This window comes from Musa acuminata, chromosome BXJ1-1, assembly GCF_036884655.1.
Source record: "Musa acuminata AAA Group cultivar baxijiao chromosome BXJ1-1, Cavendish_Baxijiao_AAA, whole genome shotgun sequence".
Taxonomy (NCBI): domain Eukaryota; kingdom Viridiplantae; phylum Streptophyta; class Magnoliopsida; order Zingiberales; family Musaceae; genus Musa; species Musa acuminata.
The window spans coordinates 14,869,455-14,897,330 of NC_088327.1; the positions used below are offsets into that span (position 1 = coordinate 14,869,455).

Sequence of the window (27,876 nt, forward strand, 5' to 3'; positions counted from 1 at the left end):
AATATTATATATATATATATATATATAAAGAGAGAGAGAGAGAGCTGAGCCTGCACAAGACTTGAGTTGGGCTGGGCTGAACGGCTCGTGGGCCAGGCTACGTGTACGGGCTCACAGCGCGCATGACTCCATCCTCACGTAGCTGTGTCCTTGGGAGCCTTACGGGATGCAACACAAGCGTCTTGAGTCCATCAAAGTGGAGGAATCTCGTGACATGTGTCACGAGCAGTGCATGACAACAATACCAATACAACTTGGTTGGGAAGTGACACAATAAAATTATTAGGACCACGATAAAATTTGATACAACATAATAAAGAGCGGCACTGTTCACGATAAAAGGACGCGGGTGGGCGACGGAGTCCAAAGTAGACACCGTGCACAGATTCCCACCCAATCCCACTGTCTAATCATAATAAATATGATTGAATCCAAGGATGAACTTCTATAAGTAAGTCTAATCATAATAAATATAATTTAATTTGAGCATCAAAATATTTTTTCATTAATTTTATTTTATTATATCAAATAATAATATATGACTGAATTTGAGCATAAAATCTATCACTCATATAATAAATAATACATTATACCAATCAGACAGAGATTGTTGATCCGTATAATAAGTACGTTTGATTCCCTCCGTCTCACGCTGTTCGTGAGTCGCTTGCTTCACATGGTACGGTTGAGTGCAGCGCAGGAGATTCCTTCGGAAAGCGGGAGGATCGCCACAGATAACTCGATCGGATCACATTCCACTTTGGAGATATTCCCCAATCGGTGCTCGGCATTAGGCGAGCCACTTTCCCCTTCTTTTCATGAAAGAATTAATGCGATGGAACTGTAAGATGCTAACATTAGGCGACCAAGGCTTCCCGATGTGGCGTACCGAAGCAGGGGGCCGTGAAGCAGAAGCAACTCCCACCCGCTGCCGCTTTAGCAAAAGCGCAACGCGGTCATGTTCTCGTAAACAAAACATCAAACACCTGTCGCGCGTTAGGTAAAGGCGCAGGGCAGTCGTGTCTTCGTCAGCAGAAAATCATCAAACACTTGTCGCGCATGGCGATACGGTGGTGGATCAGGTACGCTGCCGTTCACCAAATCCATTCAAATGCATGATGTTATTCCCCTTCCTTTCTTACCATTAAAAAATATTGATGACTCACTTTGGTTTAAAGTCATCAAATTTATACGTTTAATTTATACCCCTCTAGAAGAATTATATATATATATATATATATATATATATATATGACTTGTTTTATATCCTACATAGCTTGTTATATCGAATATAGCATAGTCAATACTTTGATGGACAAGTCTTTGATGATACTTTCCATGCAATACGGCCTCTACAGCTTCATCGAGACTCTTAGGGTTTCAATATGACACCATCAATACATCAAAAGTAATAGAAGAATTGACTTTTGTCTCATATATATATATATATATATATATATATGCAATGGTACCACCCACCACAAGCGGTGGTACTGTTAGTACCTTGGAAACATAGGATGAAATCTTTTTTTTCTCTATTTTTGAAGTCGTTTGAGTTCTATAAATATCATAGTTATTCCTGCTTGGGTAAGCAAGAAAAGAAGTAAAAAAAAGAGGGAAAGAAGCCTTAAGAAAAAAGTTATAAACTCTCTTGAAGTATAGAGTCTCTTCCTTGTAAGTTTAGAAGTTCTTCTAAATAAGGAGTGAGGTCTAGTGAAACAGAGAAAGAGTTGTAAAGAGGGTAGTTGGTCTTCGCCCATTGAAAGAAGATCATTAGTAAATGCCGATGATATTAATGGAAGAGGAATCAGGAGTGGACGTAGGTCATAACGATCGAACCACTATAAACTCGATGTGCACTTTCTTTTTGCTTTTCATTCTTATTACTTATTGATTCAATTATCTAATATGCTCACTTGCTCTCTAAGTTTAAACACTTTCTGATACGGGCTTTATCGAATGAAAATTTTAAATCGATGTTTTTTTTATCGCACTAAATCCTAACTATATATATATATATATATATATATATATATATATATATATATATATATATGGGATTACATAATGCAGTTATAAAATAATTACATGTTTTTTTTCCTAAAATCATAAATTTATAAAGTCTCCACTTTTTATAGTCTTCATCAGTCATTTTTATTAAAATTTATTTGATCTTTGATTTTGCTTTAATTTTCTTATATTTTAGAAGAAAATTTGCTTTATTTAATACAACAACTCTTCTTAAAATAAAATCAATGACTCGCTTTAGATGCAAGTCTTCTGTTGCGTTCTCCTGGAATAAAGGACAAGTCTTTGATGATACTTTCCATGGAATTCGGCCTCCAAAGCTTCATCCAGACTCTTAGGGTTTCAATATGGCACCATCAACACTCTTTCCGTATGGTCACGATTATGGCGTCATCATATGATGGATCCATGTGATTCTTTTCTAAGCACAGACGGTAAGCAAAGTATAAGCAGGATTAAGAATCATTTCATGCAAGTGGTACTAACATTTACTACTTGTGTTTGGTGGTTTGTGACACATGTAAAGTTTACCATCACAAATTATCCAAGTATCTTAATTTGAACATGATTTAATGCCAACTTTTCTTTCTTTTTCAATTTTTTATTTTTATTTATAAATAAGAAAGAAAAAAATCAGGTCGATAAACCAATCAGTTTACACATCGATTGTCTTAATGAAAAATATGAGAAATTCAAAAGTTCATGACATGACATTGAATTATTATATTAGGCTAATAAAACGATGACATGACATTGAATTGTTCATATGTCAAATTCTCTATTTGATGAGAAAAAAATAAAATAAAATCATTAAAATATATAAATCAAAGTTAAGAAAAATATTAATGCCTTTTCATAAGAAGTCAGTGATTAGGCTTATTTTTGTCAACAAAGTTGTCAGTCATTTTTTATTTTTCTTAAATCTTCAATCTTTTTTATTAGGTAATTTTTTTTTTAAATATATATATTTTATGTGTTTCCTAAACAGTATCTTCTCTTTTATTTTTCTAATAGTACTCTTAATTCAAAATATACATAAATTGTTACTCAAAATTAGTTATAGTGTTTTGATCGCCATAATAAAAATACCATAAAATCTATCTAAAAATGCTAAAAATAAGCTGAATAAAACCAAAACACATTAAAAATCATTTATTATATTATATTATATTATGATTTAAGGAGGTATTTATATTAGTTTAGGAACAACATCACCTATAAAAATTAAAAATTGGTTTGTTATAGTATTTTGATGACCAAAATAAAAAATATTGTAAGGTCTACTCGAGAACTTTATAAATGATCAAAATAAACTCCTAATTTTAATCAAATCAGTTGCAAGCTTAAAAATACAAAATCTTAATCATCTATAAATAATAATAACAACTAAGGAGACATAATATTATATCACTTGTTTTTCAATAATATTTATATTATTTTTACATGATCTATACATTTATAATTTTAGTATGATCGAGATAATATATCTTAATCACTTATCTTAAGTCGAGAATTCGAAGTCTCATCATATAAATAATACATATAAGAATCACGTCTCACCTTCACGCTTACAATCAAATCCTGTTTATGATTTATTGAGATTATTTGGTCTTTATTATCTATATATATATATATATATTTGTTACATAGGATAATTTTTTTTATTTCATAAATATAGGAAAAAATTATCATCTATTATTTCACTCCGACCTTTTTATTAACTATATATTAAAAATATAAATGCATTCCAAACTTAAACTAAACACAAAACCCTTAGATTTTAACATCCTATATATACTAATGAAGAATTGTATATATATATATATATATATAAAGAAAAATCCAAAACTCGGAAATCGAAAAGGGTTGACGAGCCCACTAAATGTCGACCCGATCGATGTGGCATGTGGCAAATCGAACCAAGCATTCGGTGTCGGTGACATAAACAATATTAACAATAAAAAACGATAATAATAATAATAATAACAATAATTAACAATAACTAATCATAATAATAATAATAAGAGTTTGACTAGCGTTAAGGATCTATCGAGTTAGGTTAATGTATGGGTCGAGCAGGAGGATATCCAACCTGCATAGGTCGAAGAAGTTTGACCAAACGAATCAGAATCTAATTAATGGTTTTTGTGTATTTAGTATTTTATTTCAGTTTGCAACGAATTAGAAGGATTGATATCAAATCTGAATCGGATATCGATCCGATCAAAGTCTTTGATCATCAATGGATTCATTGACCCGTCAGCCCTTCATCAATGGATCAAAGTATTTATATAACTATAAAGGTATATATATATATATATTTATATATTTAAAGTTGTCACGTAATTTTCTTTATATATATATATATATAAATATCATAATTCCTTTATCAGGAATTATGAGATTTATGCTCGATATAATTTTGTTTTTCTTTCCCTAACCGACCTCCTCAAATGAGCTGTGCAGCCAAAGCGGGGCAAAGCGTACGAAACTCTGTAAAACAGGAAGGAGGAGAAGAAGAAGGTGCGAAGCATCGCGGAAGCCTGCGCGGTATTCCCCACCTCGGGAACTTTTACAGACGTCAGACAGCGAAAGAGAGGGAGAGAGAGAGGGAGGTGTATTTATCCCACCCTACGTTCCCTGCTCATTCTTTGCTTTTCTTGATCTTGGAACTCTCGCCGGTTCTTGGTGGCCTGCCGCTCGCGCCTGAGACCCTCGTTTCTTGATGCTCAGCGTGCGACCGTGATCCCTCGGCGCGACCCGGTGTCATCTCTCCTGCGACGACAGCATGCCCCCCTCGCCCGCCCCGTACGTCCGGCAGAGGGATGAGGAAAGCGGCGGCGGCGGCGGCAGCGGCCGTCGAGCCTCCGGCGATGGCGACGGCTCGTCCGGCGATTGGTTCGACATCCCTGCCAAGAACGCGTCGGTGGAGCGCCTCAGGCGGTGGAGGGTAGGTTTCCTTGACCCTGTAGCCGGTTCTTGATGAGTAGGCGCCTCCGTGCGGTGGTTGTGGTTGTTTTTCGGATCGGAATATGACAGAGCTTACATCGCCGAAGAAGAAATTAAGTACAAGGTTATATTTGTAGTGATTTGAGGGTGAGAACTTCGTCAGATGGGAATATTGGAAGCCAAGCGAGCGCCAAGAAATTGAAGATTTCTTGAAGATTTGATGTGCATAGATCGAGGTCGAGAGGGTTTGCCCAATGCGTAGATGTTTTCGAGTTCGCCATGGTTGTTTGCATCGTTAACAACTTGACACATCGATTGGTCATTTAGAGGAGCGAGAAAAGAAGTTCGAGTTTCTATCATCGTTAACAACTTGGCATATCGATTGGTCAGTTAGGCAAAGATAAATGGAGTTTGAAATTTCAAACACTGGTGGATGGAATAGAGAACAAACCAAGTAATGATAAAATAAGCCGTCTTAAAAAGTTTTTCCCATATTATATATAATATGATACAATTTTCGTCGTCATTAATTATTTTTATTTACAAGAGAATTTATATTTCAAGATAATTTTTATTTTATTTGTGTATGAAAGGATACCATTTTATTTGTATATGAATGAATTTATGTTTCATTGCAGTAGGACTCAGATCTATAGTTCTCTGGGCCATATTGTCCAAAAAATGGAGAAGTCGTGTATTTGGCTGAATATTTGTTTATCCTGAAATACCAGTGAGAATAAGCCACACGACCTTTTTATCTCCACATTGACGGGTTGGCTTCTGACATTTCTGATTTCTTTTATTTTAAAGGACTTTCAACTTTGAGTTCTGAATCATTCACCCGTGTTGAAAAACTCACCCCTACTCCAGTGATTTTTGACCAGACTAAGGGGTTTATTTGGTATTTTGTGTTTTAGGAGCTTGTGAACCATAAACAAGTCCAGTGTTAGCATTAAAACCTGAAACTGATCCTTTTGTGCTGACTTGGGTATCCCCTAATCTTGATCACTGAATCTGTTACTGTGATGCTGAGGGCCATATGCTTGCATACCGTATGAACGCTTAAAAATTTGAGAATAGTGGCTTTGGAGTTTTGCATTTATCAATATGCTGAGGTCAATATGTTACCGATCTATCAGGTGATAATGTTGAACTGTTGTGCTTGATTTCACCGGAAAACATATAAGAAAAATTGAACTCCGACCTATACCAATCTATATGGTTTGATACTGGTCTCTGTTCAGACCGGTAAATACCAGCCTATCCATACCGATCGAACCGATGTTTCGTTCCTTGTATTTGACAATATGGTAAAGCACACAGTTTCTTCATTTGTGTAGATATCATTGAGGAACCTTTGGATTGTAGATTCATGTTTTTTCTTCTGATCATCAGGTAATATCATAATGCTGTGATTATATTTATTGTGTTTCTTTAACTGATTGTGGTTTTGATTTTATTCTGGTTTGGACAGCAAGCAGTACTAGTGCTGAATGCTTCTCGTCGGTTTAGATATACATTGGATTTGAAGAAGGAGGAAGAAAAGGAGCGGATAAGGAGTAAGATCCGTGCACATGCTCAAGTCATACGGGTATAGCAGCTAGCTCTAGGCTTAAAATATTGTATAAATCAACTTTTCTTATATTGCTAATTATCTTTGACTTTCTCAGGCAGCATTTCTCTTTAAAGCAGCAGGGGAGAGGGCGAGTTCAGGTAGCTTGTAACAATCTTAACTTTACTGTCACTTGTAAAAAAAAAAAAGGAAAAGAAAAATGGGCAACCGACAATGGGGTTTCTTGGGTTGTTTTTATGCTGGTCTTCACTGACTGAAGTATTTATTATGTAATTATAAATTTGTGCTTTGGAGAGGAATGCACTTTCCAATAAGTTTGCCTTCAACCGTCTTCTTTTGCCTCCAATGGTCTTTGCTGTTCAAATTATTGATCCTTTTTTGCTTCATGTTTTTTGGTAGTTCTAGTTGTTTGTCTAATATCTGTTATTTGGAATTAGAATTTTCAAGTTTCTGATCTTTTCTTTATACTCACTATTAAAATTTTATTTGGCTTTCCATCATCTTTTTCTGAAATGTTCTCATTCCCGCTTGTCAAATATATTTATTTTCATCCGTAATCCAGGCACTCCTGCTTTACCAAAACTTCCTTCTGGTGGTTTTGGAATTGGAGAGGAGCAGCTTACTAAAATGACTAGAGATCACGATTTCTCATCTCTACAAGAATATGGTGGGGTAGGTAATTCTTTTTAAGGAAGTGGTTCTTGTTAATGAGTATCTTTTGCTACATCAATTGAGTCATCATTCGGCCATTGCTTTAGGTTAAAGGTCTCTCCGATTTACTAAATACCAATATAGATAGAGGAATAAGTGGCGATGATGCAGAAATTTTGCACAGGAGGAACATTTTTGGGTCAAACACTTATCCTCGAAAGAAAGGAAGGAGTTTTTGGGTATGTTATGCTGTGATTTAACAATTCATTACATGATTTTTCCAAGGCAACTAAACATTTGTTTTTATGCTTCTTCTTTTAGGTTTTCCTTTGGGAAGCTTGCCAAGATTTAACTCTTGTCATTCTTATCGTAGCCGCAGTTTTATCGTTGGTGCTGGGCATAAAGACAGAGGTAAGGTTGACTTTGTCATATGCTGGATTAGAAAACTGAAAATTTTCCCTAGGTTTGCCTCTAATAGAATGCTTGAATAAAGGCTCTTACCTGTATAACTCTTTCCTTGTTCTTTTCTTACCACCTGCTGCTACCATTTGACATCGTATGACACCACAAACTGTAATATTACCCTGGCCTATACACTCAAATTTTAACTCTCGTAGGCCTTGCTTCATATTGAGTTTTTGTTGAAATTATTTCACAAAACACATCATTTTTTAAGAAGGTAAAAACTTTGGTGTTCACTTACTGGTGTCCTTCAAGCATCAATAACCCTTTCTTCTGCTTAAACCACTTTTAGTAGAAGTCAATGTACTAATTGCACTTAAGAAGCTCCTAACAAATATGGGCACTAAAGGTATGCTGTTTGATTTGTTTGTCACTTGTTTTTTTTTGTTCTATTCTGTGACACATCCAGGGCATTAAAGAAGGTTGGTATGACGGTGGAAGTATTGCATTTGCTGTTATTCTGGTTATTGTGGTCACAGGTATGTTTTTCTTGCTGTTTTAAGTTACTTTTAGTCTTATATCCTCTAATGTGGCCATGATGCTGTCTCAGTCAGCACACTGCTGCTAGCCAGCAGTTGTCAAAAGTTCTCTCAGTCCTTAGTTGGCACTGATGACACATCTGCAAGTGCCTGTACCATTATGGCAAGGTTTAAAGGTATTGCTGGCAACAACTGCTAGCATGTTAGGAAACAATTCAGCCTTCCTAAATGATAGGAAACAACTGCTAGCAAGTTATCCCCGAGACATTGTTGAAAATTTGAAGTTATTATTTTGAGAACTTCTGAAGATTGCTAAGTGTGTGAAAAAATTTCATCACGTAAATTTAGTAAATGAAAGAACACGAACTTCTGGCAGTTAATAGTTGAGCAGGTGAAGAAAGCTGGTTTAGAAGCCTTTAATGTTTGCTGATCAATTTTATTAAGAATTATTGGCAATTTGAGTTCTAGTGAATGCACAGAAAATCTTTGGCCATCATCATTACTTGCATAGACATGGAATGAGCAGAAAATTTTATTCTACATTGTGTAAAAAGTAAATGCTTGCATGCTTATGCACCTGCTTGTCACAGGGATGTTCATCTTGGTCTGAGCCATTCTTTTTGGTTATGGAAGAAATAAGTGCTGTTGGCAAATTTGAACAATGCAACAAAGCCTGTTAAATTATGCTAATCCTCAATTATGGTAGATAATATTAAAGTGGAATTTAAGGATTACTTATTTTTTATGCTTTGTAATTATTTCTATGATATCATTGCTGATCTACCTCTGTTGAAGAAAATATTGTTAAATTTCAGTTGTTAGAATTGTTCTCTTTCATGTCATATATCATAATTGAGATGTTTGGTTCTTTGGCTTTCGTTGGAGTAAGTGCCTTTTGCCTCTCAGAGAAATTCAGATGCTGCGGCTAAATATCCAGCATGATAACCCCTGCAGGCATTATCATTAAGTAATAAATTTTTTACTCTAATTTTGTGGTGAGGCAAACATGGGTTGTGTTCCTTGTTGTCTTTTAAGACAAAATAGCCTGTGACGTGAGAAATGTTCATTTCAATTTTGGGTTTATAACAACATCCATTGGCGTCTTTTAAGTGTTGTTCTTTTTTACTCTTTTGTGTTCTTCAGCGGTCAGTGATTATAGACAGTCACTACAATTCCAGAATCTGAATGAGGAGAAGCGAAACATACGATTGGAGGTGAGTCCTAGTTCCCATGAAAGTGTTCTGGATTTTTCTGTTCTTTTTCATTGTCGTCTACCTTAATATGTTGTCACATGATCTCAGGTAATTAGGAGTGGTAGAAGAATTAAAGTCTCCATTTTTGATCTTGTGGTTGGTGATGTCATTCCTCTTAAGATTGGCGATCAGGTAGCCGTGCTGCAGTTACTATACTATTTTGCTATGTTTTGTCTGTGTTTTCATTGTTAAAAGGCAAAATGAATGAATGTCTTCTAGGTTCCTGCTGATGGGGTTGTAATAACTGGTCATTCTCTTGCTATTGATGAGTCAAGTATGACAGGGGAGAGCAAAATTGTAAGTTTCTCCTTATCTTTTTTTGTTGACATTGTTGTAACTTTTATTTTCATATTCTGGCATTCAGAAATTTATTTTTCGATATATCATTCTAACCCTTTTAAGCAACTCACATTTTTGGAGAAGGCATTTAATGTTATTTGTTTTTAAATGGATATTTCTCATATGGCTTCACAAGATTAGAACACCATGAGTTCAATGGCCAACTCTTTTCTAACAGATGAAGGCAATTTATATATAATATGTAGTGAGTAATCATTCTAAGTAAAAAAGATTTGGTTTATAGCTTTCATAGAAATGTTTTGTCAGATATTGACATCTTAAAGCTATTTCAATGTAACCCATGAAAAATGTTGACAGTGTGTGTAATTGTGAAAAATCTGAATGTGTCTACTTGTTTATCTTATTTTTCTTGGGGATGGTTCCTCAATACTATATTTTTGTTGCAATAACATGGCACTTTGTTGCAGGTCCACAAAGATCAAAAAGCTCCATTCTTAATGTCCGGATGCAAGGTTGCTGATGGTTATGGTGATATGTTGGTAAGTATTTTGTTTGTTGATTCCTTTTGGATTTTTCTTCTCTTTCAGATCATTACGTTGGTGTACTTTGAGAGATGATAAATTAAATTGTTTGTTGCTTTTGTTTGTTGCTTTAACTTGTGTATTTTGTTTGTACAAGCTCCATTTTGTTTGTTGCTTTAACTTGTTTTAGTAATGACTGCCAAATAAATTAAATTGCTTCATTTCTTTTCATTTTTGTCGGATCATTAACTTGTGTATTTCATCTATTGTGAATTATGTTTTCTAAAGACAAACAGCTGCATAAGCTTTCACATCACTTTCTTGAATTAATGAGTTAGTGAAATATATTGTACATGTTTGACTTTAGTGAAGGTGAAAGAGAGAGATGAATCTCCTTGATAAAACGATTTTTTTTCTTCTGTTTGCAATGGGCAATCCCTGTTGGTGGTTTCTTTAAACTTATGGAGTCGGGAGTCTTGTCAACCATTTTCGTTTTTCTTGTGGGTTGAAAAAAAGAGATTGTAGCAAGCAGGGATAGTTTATTCTGTACGCGAGATTAAGCCCTTTTGCATTCATGTCAATTTCTTGTATGAGAGGTCTGGTTATAATACAATCAACATTTAAGCTTTTTTTTCCAGTTGATACATCTATGATTTGATGTCTTTCTTGTCATCTAGCTGATCAAGATGAATATTCATGAGATAGATTTTCAATTATCTAAAGGAACTTTGTTTCAAGCCATATTTTGTTTGTTGAAGATGTTCCTGCATTGTTTTATAAGATTTGGCATCATAACAAAAAGGAGATATATGGACAAGTAGGATAGAATATGTCACTAAATGAAATAGATACTTGTGGTTTTTGAGAAACTAAGTTTTATTACAAGCCCCGGGTAGTCTTAGAGGTTGAACTCCAGGGAAACTCCAGTGGATAAGGGTTTATGAATTTTAGTGCTTAAAAGATAGTATGATGCAACATTTTGAAATTTGGCACCAATCTAATGCACAAGGTTTTTTTGCTTTGGTAAAGCTTTTGCTGAGTCTCTTCTATCAACTGATAACAACTATACTTGGTTTTTATGTTCAATTCAAACTTATTAAAATATTTCAACTTTTGTCAATATATTTAGATGGTCTGATTTCACATAAATTAGAAATTTATTATTAGCATGGTACCTGAAGTATATACTTAATTTTGTTGCCTTCAGGTAACTGCAGTTGGGATAAATACTGAATGGGGCTTGTTAATGGCCAGTATATCAGAGGATACTGGTGAAGAAACTCCACTGCAGGTTTGTTTCACATGCATTCTTTATCATGTAATTTCAAAATTATGCATTTTTTATTTTTCAAATCCTTTTGTTTGGAATAGGTACGGTTGAATGGCGTTGCTACTCTCATTGGCATGGTGGGGCTAACTGTAGCTGCTGCTGTTCTCGTAGTCCTTTTGGCGAGGCAAGTAATATTTTGTTTTACAGTTTGGTTACAATATTTGCAAATCTTAATCTCTATTTGAAATCTTTTCAGATACTTTACTGGGCATACAACGAATCCTGATGGTTCAGTTCAATTTATAAAGGGACAAACGGGTACAAAGACTGCTATTAATGGAGCCATTAAGATCTTGACAGTTGCAGTATGTATTTTGTAATGTCAATATTATTAAATTTTATTTAAACCCATCTTGTATTTTACTCCCTTTCATTTCTTCATCTCTTTGCTTTTGTGAGCTATATCATCCGTTGCTATTGAACTTGAGTAGGTGACAATCGTGGTTGTTGCGGTACCTGAGGGACTTCCTTTGGCTGTTACATTGACGTAAATATGCATAACCCTTCTTACGTCTTGCATAATATATATTGTATTTTCATTATTTCCACATTTGATTTATTTCTTCGAGTATATCAGCCTGGCTTACTCAATGCGTAAGATGATGGCGGACAAGGCTCTGGTAAGTGTCTGTATTATGCATGATTGCAAAACTGTTACATGCGCAAGTACGCTAGTTAGTTCTAAGTTGATCATTCGCAGGTACGTAGGCTTTCAGCGTGTGAAACTATGGGTTCAGCTACAACCATTTGTAGTGACAAGACTGGAACCTTGACTTTGAATCAGGTTTGCCAGTCAGCTTTCTCATAGACTTAGTCTTTCATTATGTATAATCAGTAACTGCATGAAGTGATTGAAACGGTTAATGCCATTCGATTCTTAGTATAGTTTTAACATTTTAGATGACTGTTGTGGAGGCTTATGTTGGTGGAAGGAAGATAGATCCTCCAGACAATCCTGAGCTGTTATCTTCTACTGCATCCACTCTTCTAATTGAGGGAATCGCTCAGAACACAACTGGCAGTGTTTTTGTGCTAGAGGTAAACGACTTTCTTTTGGTGTGATCAAGTGTTCTGTCCTTGTTTGCTATGTTAGAAGTTTAAAATGGAGTTTTTTTATCGAGACTTACTAAGTGTTATGTTATCCTTTTCATTTCTTCAGACTAATTTGATGTGTAAACCAACTTGTGGGTACCAATTGATTCCTAGAAAGATTGTATTTTGATGGTCTTGTTGGAATAGTTGCTGTCATTAGGTGACTAAACGAAGGGACACGAGAGCTCATTACTTCAAATTTCTTTAGCACTTTAGCAGGCACTACTTGTTCCACTTGGACATTCCTCCAGGCAAAATAGAATGAACCAAAATAATCATCCAGCTGTATTATCATGGTGTTTAATTGCTGTTCAAGTGCTTGAATCCATAATTAACAATTTTAGAAGCATCTAAACTTCATCATGAACCATTCATGAATCCTTGTACTGCTCATAGATTCTGCTTTGTAGCAGTGGTTATTGGAGATATGGAATGATGTCATGACTCATGGATTTGGCTTGATACATGTCAAAACACAAGAAATAGAAACATCGCTTGCAATATTGATGCACTGGAAGAAGCCATGGTGCTTTTCTTGAAAAAAAATGATGATATCAACCCAGCTGTTGGACCAACTATAAACTTACTATATCATCTGCTTCCAGAGTAGTGTGTGTACAAGAATCTCATTACTTAAATGTTCAATTTTTAGTAGTTAATGAGCCAATTACTGGGTGGTCAAGGATGAGACATCATCTATTAGAATTATGTGTAATCACAGTGGAATTCAATGGAAGTAGATACAGGACCCTAATATGAAAAAAAAATTTTGGCCTTTGCTTGTGAATTCTAGAAATGGACGAGGAAGAAAATAGCTTGTAAATTGGGTAGACTCAAGCTTTCAACAATTTGGTGATAGCAGCATATTTTTTTTCTTCCTGATGATTGACCTGGATGTTAATGTAATTATATTGGAGCCTTCTGTCTAACCCTTCATCGAGTGCAACTATTTGGATAACATTTTTTTCTTGAATTTCACAACTAATGTAGCGAGTTACTTCAGACATCACTTTTGTTTAAAGGATGGCACTTTGTTTCTCAAGCATCTCATTTGTTCTTTGGCTACCTTCTCAATGTCTGTAGATGCCATTTTTTACCCCCAGACAATGAGATGTTTGGTCTCTTTTTTGTGTTTTTTTTCTGATTTTTTTGCTGGATGTATTCAATAAAAACACTGCTTTACAACATGTAAGTTTTTGACTAGATCGTCTGTTGACAGACTGGTGTTGTTGATGTCACTGGCTCACCTACCGAAAAGGCCATCCTCTCTTGGGGTGTTAAGGTATCTTGGTTCTTGTATATGCTGTTATTTTCCTTTTTTAGCTATTTTCTCATCAGTTGCTGACTTGCTGCTCATTTTCCAAAGCTGGGAATGATATTTGATGATGCAAGATCAAAATCTTCAATTGCTCATGTATTTCCTTTCAACTCTGACAAAAAACGTGGTGGTGTAGCAGTGTATCAGGTATTGACGTTTATCACTAATAGAAATACAGGATTGATAGTGCACCTGTTAAGAATGATTTGTGAGTTCTTTTCTTTATGCTGGAGAGTTCTAAAATAGATCCTTTTTCCTACATGCATTTATCTGCAGTGTATAATTTAAAAATAATTTATGAGTAATTTCAAGATTGCAAGTTTTATTCTCATGGGTTCCTTTCTACTTGTCGTAGGGAGGTGATGACATTCATGTGCACTGGAAAGGTGCTGCTGAGATTGTCCTGGCCTCATGTACTAGTTGGCTTGATGCAGATGGCTTCAAGCAGCCGTTGACATCAGACAAGGTAATGAAGTCAAGTTCTTGCCTTCCATATTTACAAGTAACGCATATTTTAATTCATCTTGTCATTGCAGTTTAGTGAATTCAAGAAAACAATTGAAGACATGGCAGCAGCTAGCCTTCGTTGCATTGCTTTTGCATACAGGTTATATGAATTGGAGAGGGTCCCAAACGAGGAACAGAGAGATAGCTGGCAGTTGCCTGAGGATGACCTGATTCTGCTTGCTATTGTAGGGATTAAGGTGCATATCATAAAATGCTTATGGCAGTACTTCAGATATTACTGGGGGTCCCACTTGCTGATATTGGCAATATGTCTGTAGATTTTATGCTTATGGCAGTACTTCAGATGTTCTTTTCTCATTTGTTTAGATTATATGCTTATGAAGAAAGAAGTTCTTGGGTAGCTAAAAAAAATATAATTTTGAAGTTATACAATGAACCAGACAGAAAATCACATCGAATGGACAACCTGTGTGATGTGATCTTTATAGGGATTGCAAATTTTGTGCAATTGTTTCTGTTATGTTGGTAATATTGAAATTATTTTTTTGCATATTATATCTTTGGAGCTTTTGATACTGGTTATATGACATTTAATCATTAAAACATCTCTTGTATCAACCTGATCCAAATTTTATTACAAATCAAGAATTTTCCCAACTGATTAGGCTATTATATTGGCATCCTTACTTTATAGTGAATTAATTGGTCATTGTGATATTATTTATTTGGCTTCTCAATACCCGTTCTATCTCAAATTCTAGCTTATTACAGCTAACCATCCATCTTCGGTGGCATAGGAAATGCTAACATGCATTTGACCTCTTATATCATTTATTTCTTTTAGAAACTGATTGTATTTTTTTAACTTCTTTTGACAACTTCAGGATCCTTGTCGACCTGGTGTCAAAGCGGCTGTAGACTTGTGTACCCATGCTGGTATCAAGGTACTTCCAGTTATTCTTTATCGTGCATTGTAATTTAATTAAATTTCAAGGGTGGCATGATGTGCCCATGCCAGTTGCCCATTGCCATGGTTTACCAGTGTGTGTATTATTCTGTGCAATTATTAATGCTGGTCACACGCATGGTACTGGCTCCATAACTGGTGCTTTATTCCATAAAAAATCTTTGACCTCAATGGACTAGAGTACTAGTTGTAAATATAAAATCGGTTTCTATGACTGATAATGATGATATTTGTTCTCATATATTACTAGGTAACTGACATTTTACAGGGTTGCTCTTTACATTGACAAAAGTAGACAAACTTTTGCTTCATTTTTCAATGGTCTCAATTCTATCTATGCATATAATCTTTGATCATCCAGAAAGTTGTATGGGACCCACCTTGTTTTTTAAATTGAATTGTTCATAATTTCGACTTTGAATTTCCATTTGTGTATGATAGGTCCGCATGGTTACTGGAGATAATCTTCGGACTGCTAAAGCTATAGCCTTGGAGTGTGGGATACTTGGGGATGCCAATGCACAAGAGCCAGTTCTTATAGAGGGAAAAACATTTCGGACCAAGACTGATGCAGAAAGAGATGCGATTGCTGAAAAAATAACTGTAAGTTAAATATTCTTTTTTACTAATGCTTATGATTGTTTGCCTTGTGTTTCCTCAGAGAATGGTAGGGTAACAAAATAGAGAATCTGTTTTTATTAAACCCCTTCATTGTATGGGACTAATTGTTACTAATCTAAGGAAACAAAGTTAGGCTTTTCTCCCTATATATTTTTTTTCAATTCCATTTCTCAGATTATCTTAAGATGCTTCATAATTCACGTCCCCAGTCCTTCTGTGCAAATCTTTGTAGGGTTACGTTTGTTTTTACTTTTTACTTTTTTTTTTCTTTTCATAGCCAACAAAAACTGGGACAATTTCATCCTCATTTAACTTATTCCTGTTTTAGAATGATTGACTTTCTAAGCTATTTCATATTATGTGAGCCTTTTGCTCACTTATAGTTACTAATCAAGGTTATGTTTAAGGCTACTAATTTGTTATTGTTAATTGTGTACATATAAATAAGACAAACCTAAACATTTGAGGCTTCTTCTTGCTTGGCAATTTTAGACATAGCATGCCAATTTGTCGTAACTGTACACACAATGATATTTCTTAAATCTATTCGAAGTGTTTCAAGCATTACAAGCAATTGTCTGTCTGTATCCTTATTTGTGTTAACTTATATAAAGCATATTGTTTTCATATTGTGCTCATCTAGTGCTGCAATCATAATTTAGTTGGATGTTTAAACATGTAAAATGTTTTATGTTATACATAATTACCACATGGAAATGGCATAATGTGAATCTCTGTAGCATGTCAATACTTTTACTAAATAGATGTTAACTGTAGAACTCATCCTGTAATTCAATGATTTATCAGATTAGTTATATACAAATGTTTTCTCAATCTTTACTAGGATCTTTGCTTCAGATGCTTCAATATCTCTGTAATTCTTCTCCTTTGAAACATTCCTGATCTACTTTAGTTTACATTCGATGATTTGATTTGATATGTTGTGCCTATTGCTTCTCATTGAACAAGACACTGCTGCTTCCTGCTATCAGTCTTAAATATCATTACATTACCTGTCAAATGGTTATTTACCTAAACCTGATTTCTTTACAGGTGATGGGGAGGTCTTCTCCTAGTGACAAACTGCTGCTTGTTCAAGCATTGAGGAAAAGAGGTCATGTTGTTGCTGTAACAGGGGATGGCACTAACGATGCTCCTGCATTGCATGAGGTCTTTATTCATGTCTCTGAGGTGTTCAGGTCGTCTTGTATGATCACTTATTCTTGATGTTTCTGGTTTGCAGGCAGATATTGGTCTTTCTATGGGCATTCAGGGAACCGAAGTAGCTAAAGAAAGCTCAGACATCATTATCCTTGACGACAACTTTGCATCGGTTGTAAAGGTACTTGTGTGTTTATCTTTACGGTAATGCTAAATTAAGTGAAATCTTGCCTCAGCTTAAGCTTATGTTGTTCCACATTGACTGATATGATTTCTTTGTTTTTTTCTCTTCCCTTTTTCTTTACCCTGCTGTTCCAGGTTGTCCGTTGGGGTCGTTCTGTGTATGCAAATATCCAAAAATTTATCCAGTTCCAGCTGACTGTCAACGTTGCAGCACTTATTATTAATGTTGTTGCTGCTGTCTCCTCTGGCAACGTTCCTTTAAATGCTGTCCAGGTTGGATGATCTTCATCCACTTAATAATCTAGTTTAAGTAAAAGTTCATGATCACCAATCAAAATTAATATGGCAACACCTATTAGTTGGGCACTCGAGCTTTGGGCTTCTAATATAACAAAGACATGATGCTTGTCAAGTTGCAAAATTTTGTCATTGATAAAATAGAAGATAATGCTGACTTAAATTGCAATGCTTAAATGATGGTACATGGTTGACATGTTTTTCTTCTTTCTTATCCTATTAAAATGGGATATATGCAAAAATCACAATTTTGTTTTGCACATATAAGTCATTTAGGCTGCACTTTTGCAAGATTGCTAGCTGTACTCTTTAATCTTCCTTGGTGTTGTGTCATATAGAGCCTTACCGCTTATTTGTTCAAACAGCTTCTGTGGGTCAACCTCATCATGGACACACTTGGAGCACTGGCATTGGCAACTGAACCACCAACTGACCACCTTATGGATAGAACCCCCGTGGGGCGGAGGTCATAGTCTCTTCCATTTACAAAACACTTGAAAGTTTCTGTGGCCCTGCATGCTTGTTTCTATCATATATTAGTAATTTTAATTTCTAGATTCTTTTTGTGCCTTCATGTATTCATGCTTTAGTTTTTATTAACTTGGAAAAATTTATGCATGATGCTGGTGATTAAGCATGAATTAAGTGGTAGGCTGGTTTGTAAGAAGGATGAGAATCCATAGTCATATTATATTTGTAATAGCATTGGCATATAAAATTTTCAATGTTGACATTGGAAATGGCCATGCTGTCATTCTGATGGTACTTAAGGCAGTTCACACTACAGGATCCTTAGAACAACTAAATTCAAGACTTTGTGAGTGTTTAAGTAGATAAACAGGTAAAAGGAAAAGCAAGGATAGGATTTCATGCTTGTGAAGGACTAAACGTGGTCGTCAAGGGTGTAGAGCAAGGATTTTAATTTCGAATGATACTGTCGTACCAGGTGGTACACCGTCGATTGGGCTGTTTCCGCCCTGTTGTCATCCTAAATCGGGCGGTGATTGAAGGAGAAGAAAGAAGAGGGAGAAGGGGAAGAAAGAAAAGGGAGAAGAAGAGAAGAACCTGGAGATCAGCTCCGCTCTCCCTTGTCTGTTGGCGACTTCGCATCCGCGCAGGGAGAAGAATCCTCGGCATGAAATCATCTTTGATCCTCTACATTTGACATAAAACACATATAGGCTAATAATACTAATCATTTGATAACATGCATATTTATGATTTAAATGTCCTCTTCTCATACCTAATTGGCTTTAGGAGAATAAATAGCATGACTATAATCTACCCAATTGATAATTTAGGTGACTTTTGCAAATAAGGGGAAGATATATGCAAAAAAGAAAGGTTTTGAGGCACTTTCCCCTATGAACCTAAGTGGCCTATGCTTCTACTTGTAATTCTTCCCTTCTTGTTCAAGTTGTATTTTGTCTATAGTTCTCCATATCCATATTTTAAGAATTTCATTCATTTCATGATTTTATGAAAAAATTTAAATTCTGGGCCTCTCTTTGAGTCATTTTTTGCATTTGTTATCATAATGCTAGAAAGTACTTTCTTTAAGTCTTGTCATGTAGATCAGGCAAAGTATTGTTTCTTCCCCCTGAATCCTTTGCCTGTCTTTCAGGGAACCACTTATTACAAATATCATGTGGAGAAATCTCATATTTCAGGTTACCAATCTCCACTTATGCTGATTTTGACCCATACTTGTTCTTTAAAGTTAATCCTCATTCCATCTAATATTATGGGCTTCATTTGATTTCATATGATCAAATTGCCAGGCTTTATATCAAGTTACAGTTCTCCTTGTGCTCAACTTTGGTGGTAGGAGTATTCTGCATTTGAAGAATGAAACAAGAGCACATGCAGATAAAGTGAAGAACACATTTATATTTAATACCTTTGTACTATGTCAGGTAAGTCCGGTTGTGTTACGAAATGCTATATTCATATCAATCTATTCAAATGATGGTTTCTGGGTAAATGATCAGAATCTTCCTTTCAGATATTCAATGAGTTCAATGCCCGAAAACCAGATGAACGGAATGTATTCCATGGAGTCACTACTAATCGTCTCTTCATGGTGATAGTAGGCATAACTGTTTTGCTTCAGGTAGTTTGAGGGTCAAACATTTCGGATATATACATCTTGCTCGCTTTTGTGTTTGTGTTCGCGGTGCCATTTACTTAATAATGGGTGTTTTCATAGGTTTTGATTATCGAGTTCCTTGGAAAGTTTACTTCAACTGTAAGGCTTAATTGGAAGTTGTGGGTGGTTTCAATTGCAATTGCTTTTATAAGGTGAGTTTTGCTTACTGCAGGTTTGGCTCAATAAAATTTTCTTTTGACATTGGGCCTAGTTAAGTCTTAATGCAAGCTTATGATGGCTTCTGCATGTGCAATGTGCTTTAATAGCCTGACTGACCTCACTGTTCTACTTTGATGGCTACCGCATCTCTGGAACAGAGAGTCTGGTTTATGGAGCTTTTATGAAAGATATTTGTTCAACATATTCCTGTGGTTGTCTTTTCAGTTGGCCTTTGGCTTTTGTTGGAAAGCTTCTCCCAGTACCCAAGATGCCTTTCGAGGAGTATTTTGGTCGATGTTTCAACTGCTGTGGGAAGAGAGGTATACTCATGTTCAGTGTACTATTTGCTATTCTAAGGGCGTGATTGTTACCAGTTTTTCCTAGTGGAGCCGTTTGGTTGGGTTCCTCCATGGCTGACACAAACTCTGCCTTGCAGATGACCAGCAGCAGCCGCAGCAGCAGGAGGCAGGCTCGGGTGCTCTGCCACAAGTGAATGGATCTTGAATACCGCAGGATACTCGCTGGTGTCACTGCTCTTTCTCTCATCAAAATTACCAGTCTCGCTATATACATAAGGAGATGTGTTGGATTATTTTATAGGATGAATCACATATGCTTTAGCTCAGCCAAGAAGACTTGATTCACTCTGATGCCCGTAATGGGGGGATAGTTTTGATGAATCTGACCGCTGTGATCCAGAAACAACAGTGTTAATGGCAGTCTCGAGATTGGCCTTCCATCCAAGTTTCAAGATGCCGGTTATTATTATTTTTTTTGCACAGTACTAACGCAATCTTCTTAGAGATTTTAGAATTTTTCTTACCCTTTTCATACTCGAGTTTAATGGACATGGCTCGAGTTTACTCGATGTAAAAAGAAAAAAATCAATACGTTCAGTGGTGAAATCTCATGCTTCTGATTAATCTTATACAAGATGTGGTGTCGTACGCCGTATCGAGTAACTTAAGTTAGTAAATGGAGGTGCTTTGAAACTTTCTTGTGTACCATAATTCCTTGACTTCCTAAAGTCTAATGTTGAAGATAACTTTGAGCAAGACCGCAATAGTATGCACCACGAACATGCATGATTGGTTCGAGGCACTTGTCCAGCTGCTTGTACAGATTGGAAGTCAAATGTCCTCGGCTGTACAAAAAAGTTGTATGAGCAGGTACCATAGTATGGACTTGTTCTTGTTGTCTAAACAATGCAGTTTTATTTGACTTTTCATTAGGTTCCACTAAGCTAAGCTTTAAGGCAGTCCAAATCCCATCACATTAATACCATCAAGTTGCTCCCTTTTCTTTATCCGGTGGAAGCTAGCGGTCAAATAAATCCTCCACCATGTGCATTCAAACCATCTTTTTTATCTTCCTAAAAGCAAACACTTGCCCAGTAACTCACATCATCATCTCTCGGCTCGAGAAAGTTGAGTGATTAGAATTTGGACAAGCAAAGCAAAAGCAAGTAGGAATTGACCATAGGTTAGGTTAAATAAAGCCGTATCCATTAGATTTAACTCAGCTCAGCTATAAACTTAGCTTATTTGGCCAAGTCGACAAAGGATTGGTTTTCTCGTAACTTCATGTGGTCTACTATTATCGCTTCAATGGGTATCTCGGGTTCACACAATATAATTGAATAGAATACTTCTTCGTTAGCAACTAAAGATGATGATTATACTTAACTCACTCAGAATGATCATCTAATTTAATTGCATATTGAAAGTGGATTAAGAATTAGATTATATTATAAAATTTTGATGATATCTTATTGTTAACCTGAAGTTAAGCATTTTGAACCAATGATTCAGCTCAACTAGCACAATCCAATAGAGAGAGGGAGAGAGAGAATGATGCTGGATATGAAATGCCTTTCTTTTGCATTCTAAGAGAGAGAGAGAGAGATTTCTTTTTCCCTAATTATTTTTGCAATCTCCAAAAAGCAGCTCAACTAATTTAAGGCACAATCTTATCATCCCTTGACATCACGTAGGTTATAATAATGTCTTTTCTTTTCTTTTTCGTTACTATAGAATCCCATCCTTTTTGTCTTCTTTGCGAGGGGGAATAGAAAAGAGTTTCTGTGCTTTTCACAAGCTCTTGTCACATTCCTATCTGAAACTTCATACTCAATTCCGACGAGCATCATCTTGGAAGAATGCCAATTTTGAATCATCGAAAGAAATCATCTTGCAAATCGACACGCCAGTTTTGAACTCACTTCTACAAAGCTGATGACATCTAAAAGTAATCAAACATGGCGACTAATTTTCTTACTAAAAATTTGAAGTAGTCCTTACTAAAAATTTTCTTTTCATTCTTTGATGCAACACACGTTTGACATGAAAGGGATTTGCATATTGTCTGGTTTCCAATTTAATAAGTCAATTGGCCTATATGGTCATGACCTAAGCTAAATTAGATGGATCTTGCTATCTCAACTAAACCATGTTGATTGATTGCCCCTCATTATAATCATAAATTAGTCTGCTATGGTTAGTCTTTAGTTAGGCATAAATATGGCCAATTTATCTTAATTGGAGTCAGTCATCCTTTATAGACTAACACTTTTTTGTCTCCATAATTTGATGGTGTTTCATGGTCAAACCTTCAACATATCTACTCACTAATTTCATAACTAGGATCAAAATAGTAACATATGCATGTGAAAACTAGGGTTTAATCTAATATATCAGATTGGGGACTAATTATTAATTACCTTTTATTGTTAGACTTCTTTATCATCCGCATTTATATACTTAATAAATTTATATTGATATAAAGATGAAACATTTAATTCTTTTTATCCTAGCATCATCGATTTGATCGATGGAAGTATGAAAATGATGGACAAAAGGATAATTTCAACATCCTAATACATTTTTTATGACGATGGATGACGATAAAAACGTAACCTAAATATTAAAATTATCATTTTATCCATCGTTTTTTACTTCCGTTAGTAAAATCAATGACGTTAAGGTAAATGAAACTAGATATATCACTTTCGTAATTATAGAAATTCTAATATAATTTTTTTTTAAAGTTTAATGATCAAAATATCAAGGAGATAAGTGGGAAATAAAAGTATTAAAACAATGTCTACTTAGCATGCCACAGTATATGTCACATCTGAATGGCCAAAAAGTCATGAGAAAAATAATGCTTGAGAGGCACAGAAAACACAAAGAAATCTAAACTGCAAGAACAAGAAGCATGCATGTACAAACCCAAATCCAAAGCTTGCAACTTGCTACTTAATTGTGGGCAGGAAAGCTCAGCATCAGCATCCTCAAAGCAAATACATGGGCCTCTCTCTCAAACAAGTCAACCCAAGTGACAAGGACCAACTTTCTTTAAACATGCCATCCATGTTCTCCTACATCAACTGCCTTGCACATCTAAATCCAATCAAGATAATAAAATTATATTCAAGTTGATATCAGACCGAAACAAATAAAATCATTAACCTAAACTCTGCCACTCACATGTGAAGAGGAGTGCAAAAGATATAAATCTAGATGTGTTGGTAAATAACTTGGGATATCAGAGTAGACCAAACTTGTGAAGTTGACTTTTCATTAGATTGTGTAAAGCTATTGCATTGAGAGATTCGTAGGAAGATAAGATTTTTCTAACTACGAGGAAAATTCTTTATTCTGTTTATAAATAGGAGAGGAAACGTTAAATGTATTGAAGTATTTTTTATTTCTTCAATAAAGCTTCTTCACTTCTTCAATAATACAGAGTCATCCGAAACATAAGAGCTGATAATATATAATCATACTTTCACGGGTAATCTATACAGAAAAAAAACGATAATTTTATATCTTTTAGCAAATTCATGGAATTAAAATTCATCACTTGTCAAAAAATTCTCAATAGTTTTCTTCGATTAAGAAATAGTACATCTTTTGATTATAAGAAAATGACTCTTTCTTGTCACCCATATGGACCGTCGAATCATAGGATGGAACGAGTCAGATGCCCCATCAAGGAAATTAAAGCCTTCTCCAACCCCTAAACGATCCTATTTACGCCACCGTCCCGTTATTCCCGGCCACCCTCCGTCCCTCAGCCGCCCAGGTGGGTGGAAGAGAGCGGGGTTGCTGCCGTTGACTTTTCCACGGGCGACGTGCCACTGTCCGGTCTGATGTCATGCATTCGTGTCACGAGACACGGTACATCCGTACGTACTCCCCCCGATCCCCACCTCTCCTGCCTTTTAAGCCTCCGCCCTCCCCCCGCCTCTCTCATCACCATCTCTGCGCTCCAACGTTTGCATCGCCATTCCTGGTTTCGCTGGCTGCGTTTCATAACCCCATCTGGCGCACTTTGGGAACAGGTGAGTCCTGCTATCTCCTCCCCTTCCATCGTCTGTCGCCTGTGTCTCCTTTCGCCCTGTGTTGCCGTTACTGACGAGGTGGGTGGGTGAAGGGAGGAGATGAGGATGGAAGGGAAGAAGAGGGTGAGAGCCGAGGAGTCGGATGACGGGAAGAAGCCGCAGGAGTTGGACTTAAGTGGCATGTCTCTGGACTCGTTGCCCAATCCTTCCATTAATCTCGGCGCCATCGCCAAGCTCGATCTCTCGAATAATAACCTTCAGGTCAGTTCTTCGTGCTTCGTTAATCCAGATCGGTAACGCTGTCTCCCTTTGTTGGTTCTGCGCGATATGGATTAGCATGTGATGGTCGTACGCAGTGCATTCCGGAATCGCTCACGGCCAGGCTACTCAACTTGGTGGTGTTGGACGTGCACTCCAACCAGCTGAGGGCGCTGCCCAACTCCATTGGCTGCCTCTCCAAGATGAAGGCCTTGAACGTCTCCGGCAACCTCATCGAGTCGCTTCCGAAGACCATCGAGGATTGCCGGTATGTCTTCCCTCGATAGCTCTGGGAGAAGAGAAGAGTAGTAGAGAGATTTTAGAGTCTTCTTTTGTCGTCTGCAGGGCTTTGCAGGAGCTGATTGCCAACTTCAACCAGCTTACCAAGCTCCCGGAGACCTTGGGTTTTGAGCTCACCGACCTCAGAAAGCTCGCTGTCAACTCCAACAAGCTCGCCTTCCTCCCTTACTCCACCTCCCACATGACCTCCCTCCGGGTCCTCGACGCCCGACTCAACTGCCTGCGCTCCCTCCCCGACGGGCTCGAGAACCTCATCCGGCTCGAAGTCCTCAACGTGGGCCAGAACTTCCACTACCTCCAGTCCCTTCCCTACGCCATCGGCCTCCTCGTCTCCCTGGTGGAGCTCGACATCAGCTACAACAGCATCGGTGCCCTCCCCAGCTCCATGGGGTGCATGGCGAAGCTTCGCAAGTTCCAGGCAGAGGGCAACCCCCTGGTGTGCCCGCCGATGGACGTGGTGGAGCAAGGCGTCGAGTCAGTGCGCGGGTACCTCAGCGCGAGGATGAACGGGAGCGACACGGCTGGCGCTTCGCCCGCGAAGAAGAACTCGTGGATCAAGAAGCTGGTCAAGTGCGGGACGTTCAGCGGCGGCATGATCTCCAGCAACATCAGCGTTGGCGATGAGAACGACGGGTTCTTGTTGTCGGATTACCGCTCGATAGATGGGCTCGCCTCGCCGCGGTACGTCGGCATCTTCTCACCTCGACGACTCTTCTCTCCCCGAAGGGCTTCGCCCAGGAAGTAGCATGGTGTCGTTGGTCTGCTTGTCGAGGTGCGGTTTTGGGTTTTTCTTGGTTAGATGAACAGATGGATCAGGCATGTAATTATCCTAAGCCAGGAACGAGTGTTCGTTCTATCACTGTAATCGTTATCTACGAGTACATTTCTAAGATCTCCATGCTTATGCTTCTCATCTTTGGATCTCTTATGGTGGGTACTAATTTATGTCCAGACTGTTTGTGATCGATATATGATGTACTGTTTTGGGTTCATTAGGAAGCAAGCGGGCGGCTAAGTATTTAGTTGAGGCATCTCGTCGAACGGATGGCGCCTCTCGGGGATGTTGGATGGGCCGGGTCGACACTCGGTGGCCTTCGACAACACTGCAACCCATTCCTCAAGTTGGCTTTGCGTTCGACCTAAGCTATACAAATCGCTTTGGCGAATTTTATGCTCACGGAGGATTTGTTTGCGCACGTCAGGCGCTTGGCGGCGGCGCAGGGGCTTCGGGCAAGGCCTGGTGGCGAATACAGCGTGCCTCCGCTTCCGCCATCGCCTCCGAATTCGCCTTAAAACAATATATTACAGGGGCTTCACTCAGCTGAGCACTTCGTCGAGGCATTTCGTCGAACGTATGGTGTACGATGAAATCATCAAACCCAGCTTTTTTTATTTTTTGAACTGTTTTCTTTCCTATTCGCAAAATTTACAGATCTACCACGAATCCTCGAAAGAAAGGGAGATGTAGGATTCCGGCGGCTCAAAAGGGACCTCCTCTGAAGGATGAGCCGCCCTGGTTAGGCGGGTCGACGACCACGCCGTCGGTTGAGATGGCCATCAGGTTCAGGGCGTGCCGGTGCTCCCCCTCGTACGTCACGATCACCATCGAAGGGTCGTCGGGCGCCCGCTCCACGTGCTTCCGCGCCGGGCACCCGCGCACGCTGCTGCACTTGTAGTATCCCCTGCGGCACGGATCAGACCGATCAGAATATGCCACGTCGCCCGAGGGCCAGAGATCGGACGTCAGTAGGAGAGGGCGGAGCATAGTTACCTAGGGTAAGGGGAGCCCTTGATCGGCTTCTGCCCGTACTTACGCCACGAGTACTCGTCGGGCGGTATGTCGGCGTTCTTCGAGCTTATCGCCGGCACGCGTATCGTCGTTTTTACCCGATGCTTCCTGCAGTAGTAACGAAGAAGGAGCGCAAGTTAGACGGCTTGTTGGTGGCCCGCTGGCGTGCGCCCGACGATAGGGGAGATAGTTATGGGGACTTACTTTTTCTTGGAGCAGTGGCAGCGGTTGCCGGGGCCGGCGTGCTTCCCCACGGCGACATCACCGTGACCGTGGGTGTGGCCATCATCGAGGGATCGCTTCTTGTGGGACGATGAGAGAGGCGGTTTCCCGACGCAGGGGGTGGCCGCTGCAAGGATGGCCGGCCCTATCTTGCCGTTGGTGACGCTGCCGTCGCCGGTGACCGCCGAGAGGAACGACGAGTTGCCGGATGACGTCGTGCTCGATGAGCCGAAGCTAAGGTTCACGGGCGTCGCGGCGGGTTCGCCTTTGGGGTTGGTGAAGTCCAGGTTGAGGGCCTTCGGCGCTACAACCGGACGCTGGGGGGGCGGCTGCTGCGGCTTCGGTGGTTCAACGAACAGGCTCAGGGTCTCCGATGCAGCGCCTTCGGGAGGGGGAGGGGGAGCGGGGACCGGACCCCGGCGGAAGCGGGCGTGGCCGGTGCGGTTTACGACGGAGATCGCCCTCTTGAACGTGGAGACCTTCAGGTCGGTGATCTCGCGGCAGTCCGGTGGCGGTTGGTGGGTGGAGAGCTGCAAAGCGAGGTGCTCCAAGCTGCGGATCCCAGCTGCGGCCGCCTCCTGCATCGCCATCAGATCGTCCATCTTCCCGAGGCCCATCAGATCGACGGCCATCACAACTCGACGAGGTCAAGCAACCGTCCAAGGAGACTCGCAGTGCTCGAGATCAGCTGAGAGAAGAGCTCGGCAGAAGTTGAGGGGCGGACGACGGGGAGGAGAATTATATGGTGAGAAAACAGAGAAGGAGAATCCAAGTCAACGACGCCCTTTAGATCAAACGGTCAAGCAGAAACAAAATACATCATGAGTGCCCACATTAGTTGCGTCTTTAATTGGGCCATTGGGAAAAGGAAACGATGTGCCTTTGGCTTTTCCAAGTCAAACTTGGAAAGTTGACTGGGATTTGACACTAACTGGCACTCCAAACCACCGATGCTTTTCTTCCTCCACCCGATACTTTTCCGAGTCTCACGAGCGTGTTTC

The 27,876-nt window shown here is 38.4% G+C and overlaps 3 protein-coding genes across 4 annotated transcripts; 2 read left to right on the plus strand and 1 right to left on the minus strand.

The window, feature by feature from the left end:
• Positions 1–4,485: 4,485 nt before the first annotated feature.
• Positions 4,486–20,866, plus strand: LOC135675877 (calcium-transporting ATPase 5, plasma membrane-type-like). 2 transcript variants are annotated; one of them, XM_065186497.1, is made up of 35 exons: positions 4,486–4,643; positions 4,762–4,978; positions 6,452–6,568; positions 6,648–6,690; positions 7,113–7,222; positions 7,309–7,440; positions 7,523–7,612; positions 8,073–8,142; positions 9,286–9,356; positions 9,444–9,527; positions 9,615–9,692; positions 10,163–10,234; positions 11,424–11,507; positions 11,588–11,670; positions 11,743–11,851; positions 11,978–12,033; positions 12,124–12,166; positions 12,247–12,330; positions 12,447–12,584; positions 13,858–13,920; positions 14,005–14,103; positions 14,312–14,422; positions 14,493–14,660; positions 15,309–15,368; positions 15,833–15,994; positions 17,066–17,182; positions 17,256–17,354; positions 17,492–17,629; positions 18,019–18,119; positions 19,278–19,323; positions 19,435–19,569; positions 19,659–19,766; positions 19,863–19,954; positions 20,187–20,281; positions 20,398–20,866. In XM_065186497.1, the coding sequence occupies exons 2-35, from the start codon at positions 4,817–4,819 to the stop codon at positions 20,463–20,465; spliced, it is 3,288 nt and encodes a 1,095-aa protein (XP_065042569.1). In that variant the 5' UTR covers positions 4,486–4,643; positions 4,762–4,816; the 3' UTR covers positions 20,466–20,866. The 2 variants fall into 2 exon arrangements, with proteins under 2 accessions (XP_065042569.1, XP_065042561.1); XM_065186489.1 differs by having other exon boundaries at positions 4,493–4,978.
• Positions 20,867–24,175: 3,309 nt separating this feature from the next.
• LOC135675885 (plant intracellular Ras-group-related LRR protein 1-like) lies at positions 24,176–25,777 on the plus strand. The gene is made up of 4 exons (XM_065186506.1): positions 24,176–24,306; positions 24,399–24,567; positions 24,663–24,832; positions 24,910–25,777. The coding sequence occupies exons 2-4, from the start codon at positions 24,406–24,408 to the stop codon at positions 25,607–25,609; spliced, it is 1,032 nt and encodes a 343-aa protein (XP_065042578.1). The 5' UTR covers positions 24,176–24,306; positions 24,399–24,405; the 3' UTR covers positions 25,610–25,777.
• Positions 25,778–26,229: 452 nt separating this feature from the next.
• LOC103995879 (WRKY transcription factor WRKY51) lies at positions 26,230–27,636 on the minus strand. The gene is made up of 3 exons (XM_009416610.3): positions 26,858–27,636; positions 26,636–26,761; positions 26,230–26,546 (listed from the first exon to the last, which is right to left on the minus strand). The coding sequence occupies exons 1-3, from the start codon at positions 27,505–27,507 to the stop codon at positions 26,345–26,347; spliced, it is 978 nt and encodes a 325-aa protein (XP_009414885.2). The 5' UTR covers positions 27,508–27,636; the 3' UTR covers positions 26,230–26,344.
• Positions 27,637–27,876: the final 240 nt, after the last annotated feature.

Excerpts from the sequence above, each read along its gene's own strand:
- LOC135675877 (XM_065186497.1), top strand. The coding sequence starts at position 4,817 with ATGCCCCCCTCGCCCGCCCCGTACGTCCGGCAGAGGGATGAGGAAAGC. Across the intron at positions 11,852-11,977 it reads TTAAGATCTTGACAGTTGCA|GTGACAATCGTGGTTGTTGC; the intron begins GTATGTATTTTG and ends GAACTTGAGTAG. Across the intron at positions 17,630-18,018 it reads TTCCTTTAAATGCTGTCCAG|CTTCTGTGGGTCAACCTCAT; the intron begins GTTGGATGATCT and ends TTGTTCAAACAG.
- LOC135675885 (XM_065186506.1), top strand. The coding sequence starts at position 24,406 with ATGAGGATGGAAGGGAAGAAGAGGGTGAGAGCCGAGGAGTCGGATGAC. Across the intron at positions 24,568-24,662 it reads TCTCGAATAATAACCTTCAG|TGCATTCCGGAATCGCTCAC; the intron begins GTCAGTTCTTCG and ends GGTCGTACGCAG. Across the intron at positions 24,833-24,909 it reads AAGACCATCGAGGATTGCCG|GGCTTTGCAGGAGCTGATTG; the intron begins GTATGTCTTCCC and ends TGTCGTCTGCAG.
- LOC103995879 (XM_009416610.3), bottom strand. The coding sequence starts at position 27,507 with ATGGCCGTCGATCTGATGGGCCTCGGGAAGATGGACGATCTGATGGCG. Across the intron at positions 26,762-26,857 it reads TGCCACTGCTCCAAGAAAAA|GAAGCATCGGGTAAAAACGA; the intron begins GTAAGTCCCCAT and ends TTACTACTGCAG. Across the intron at positions 26,547-26,635 it reads AAGGGCTCCCCTTACCCTAG|GGGATACTACAAGTGCAGCA; the intron begins GTAACTATGCTC and ends TCCGTGCCGCAG.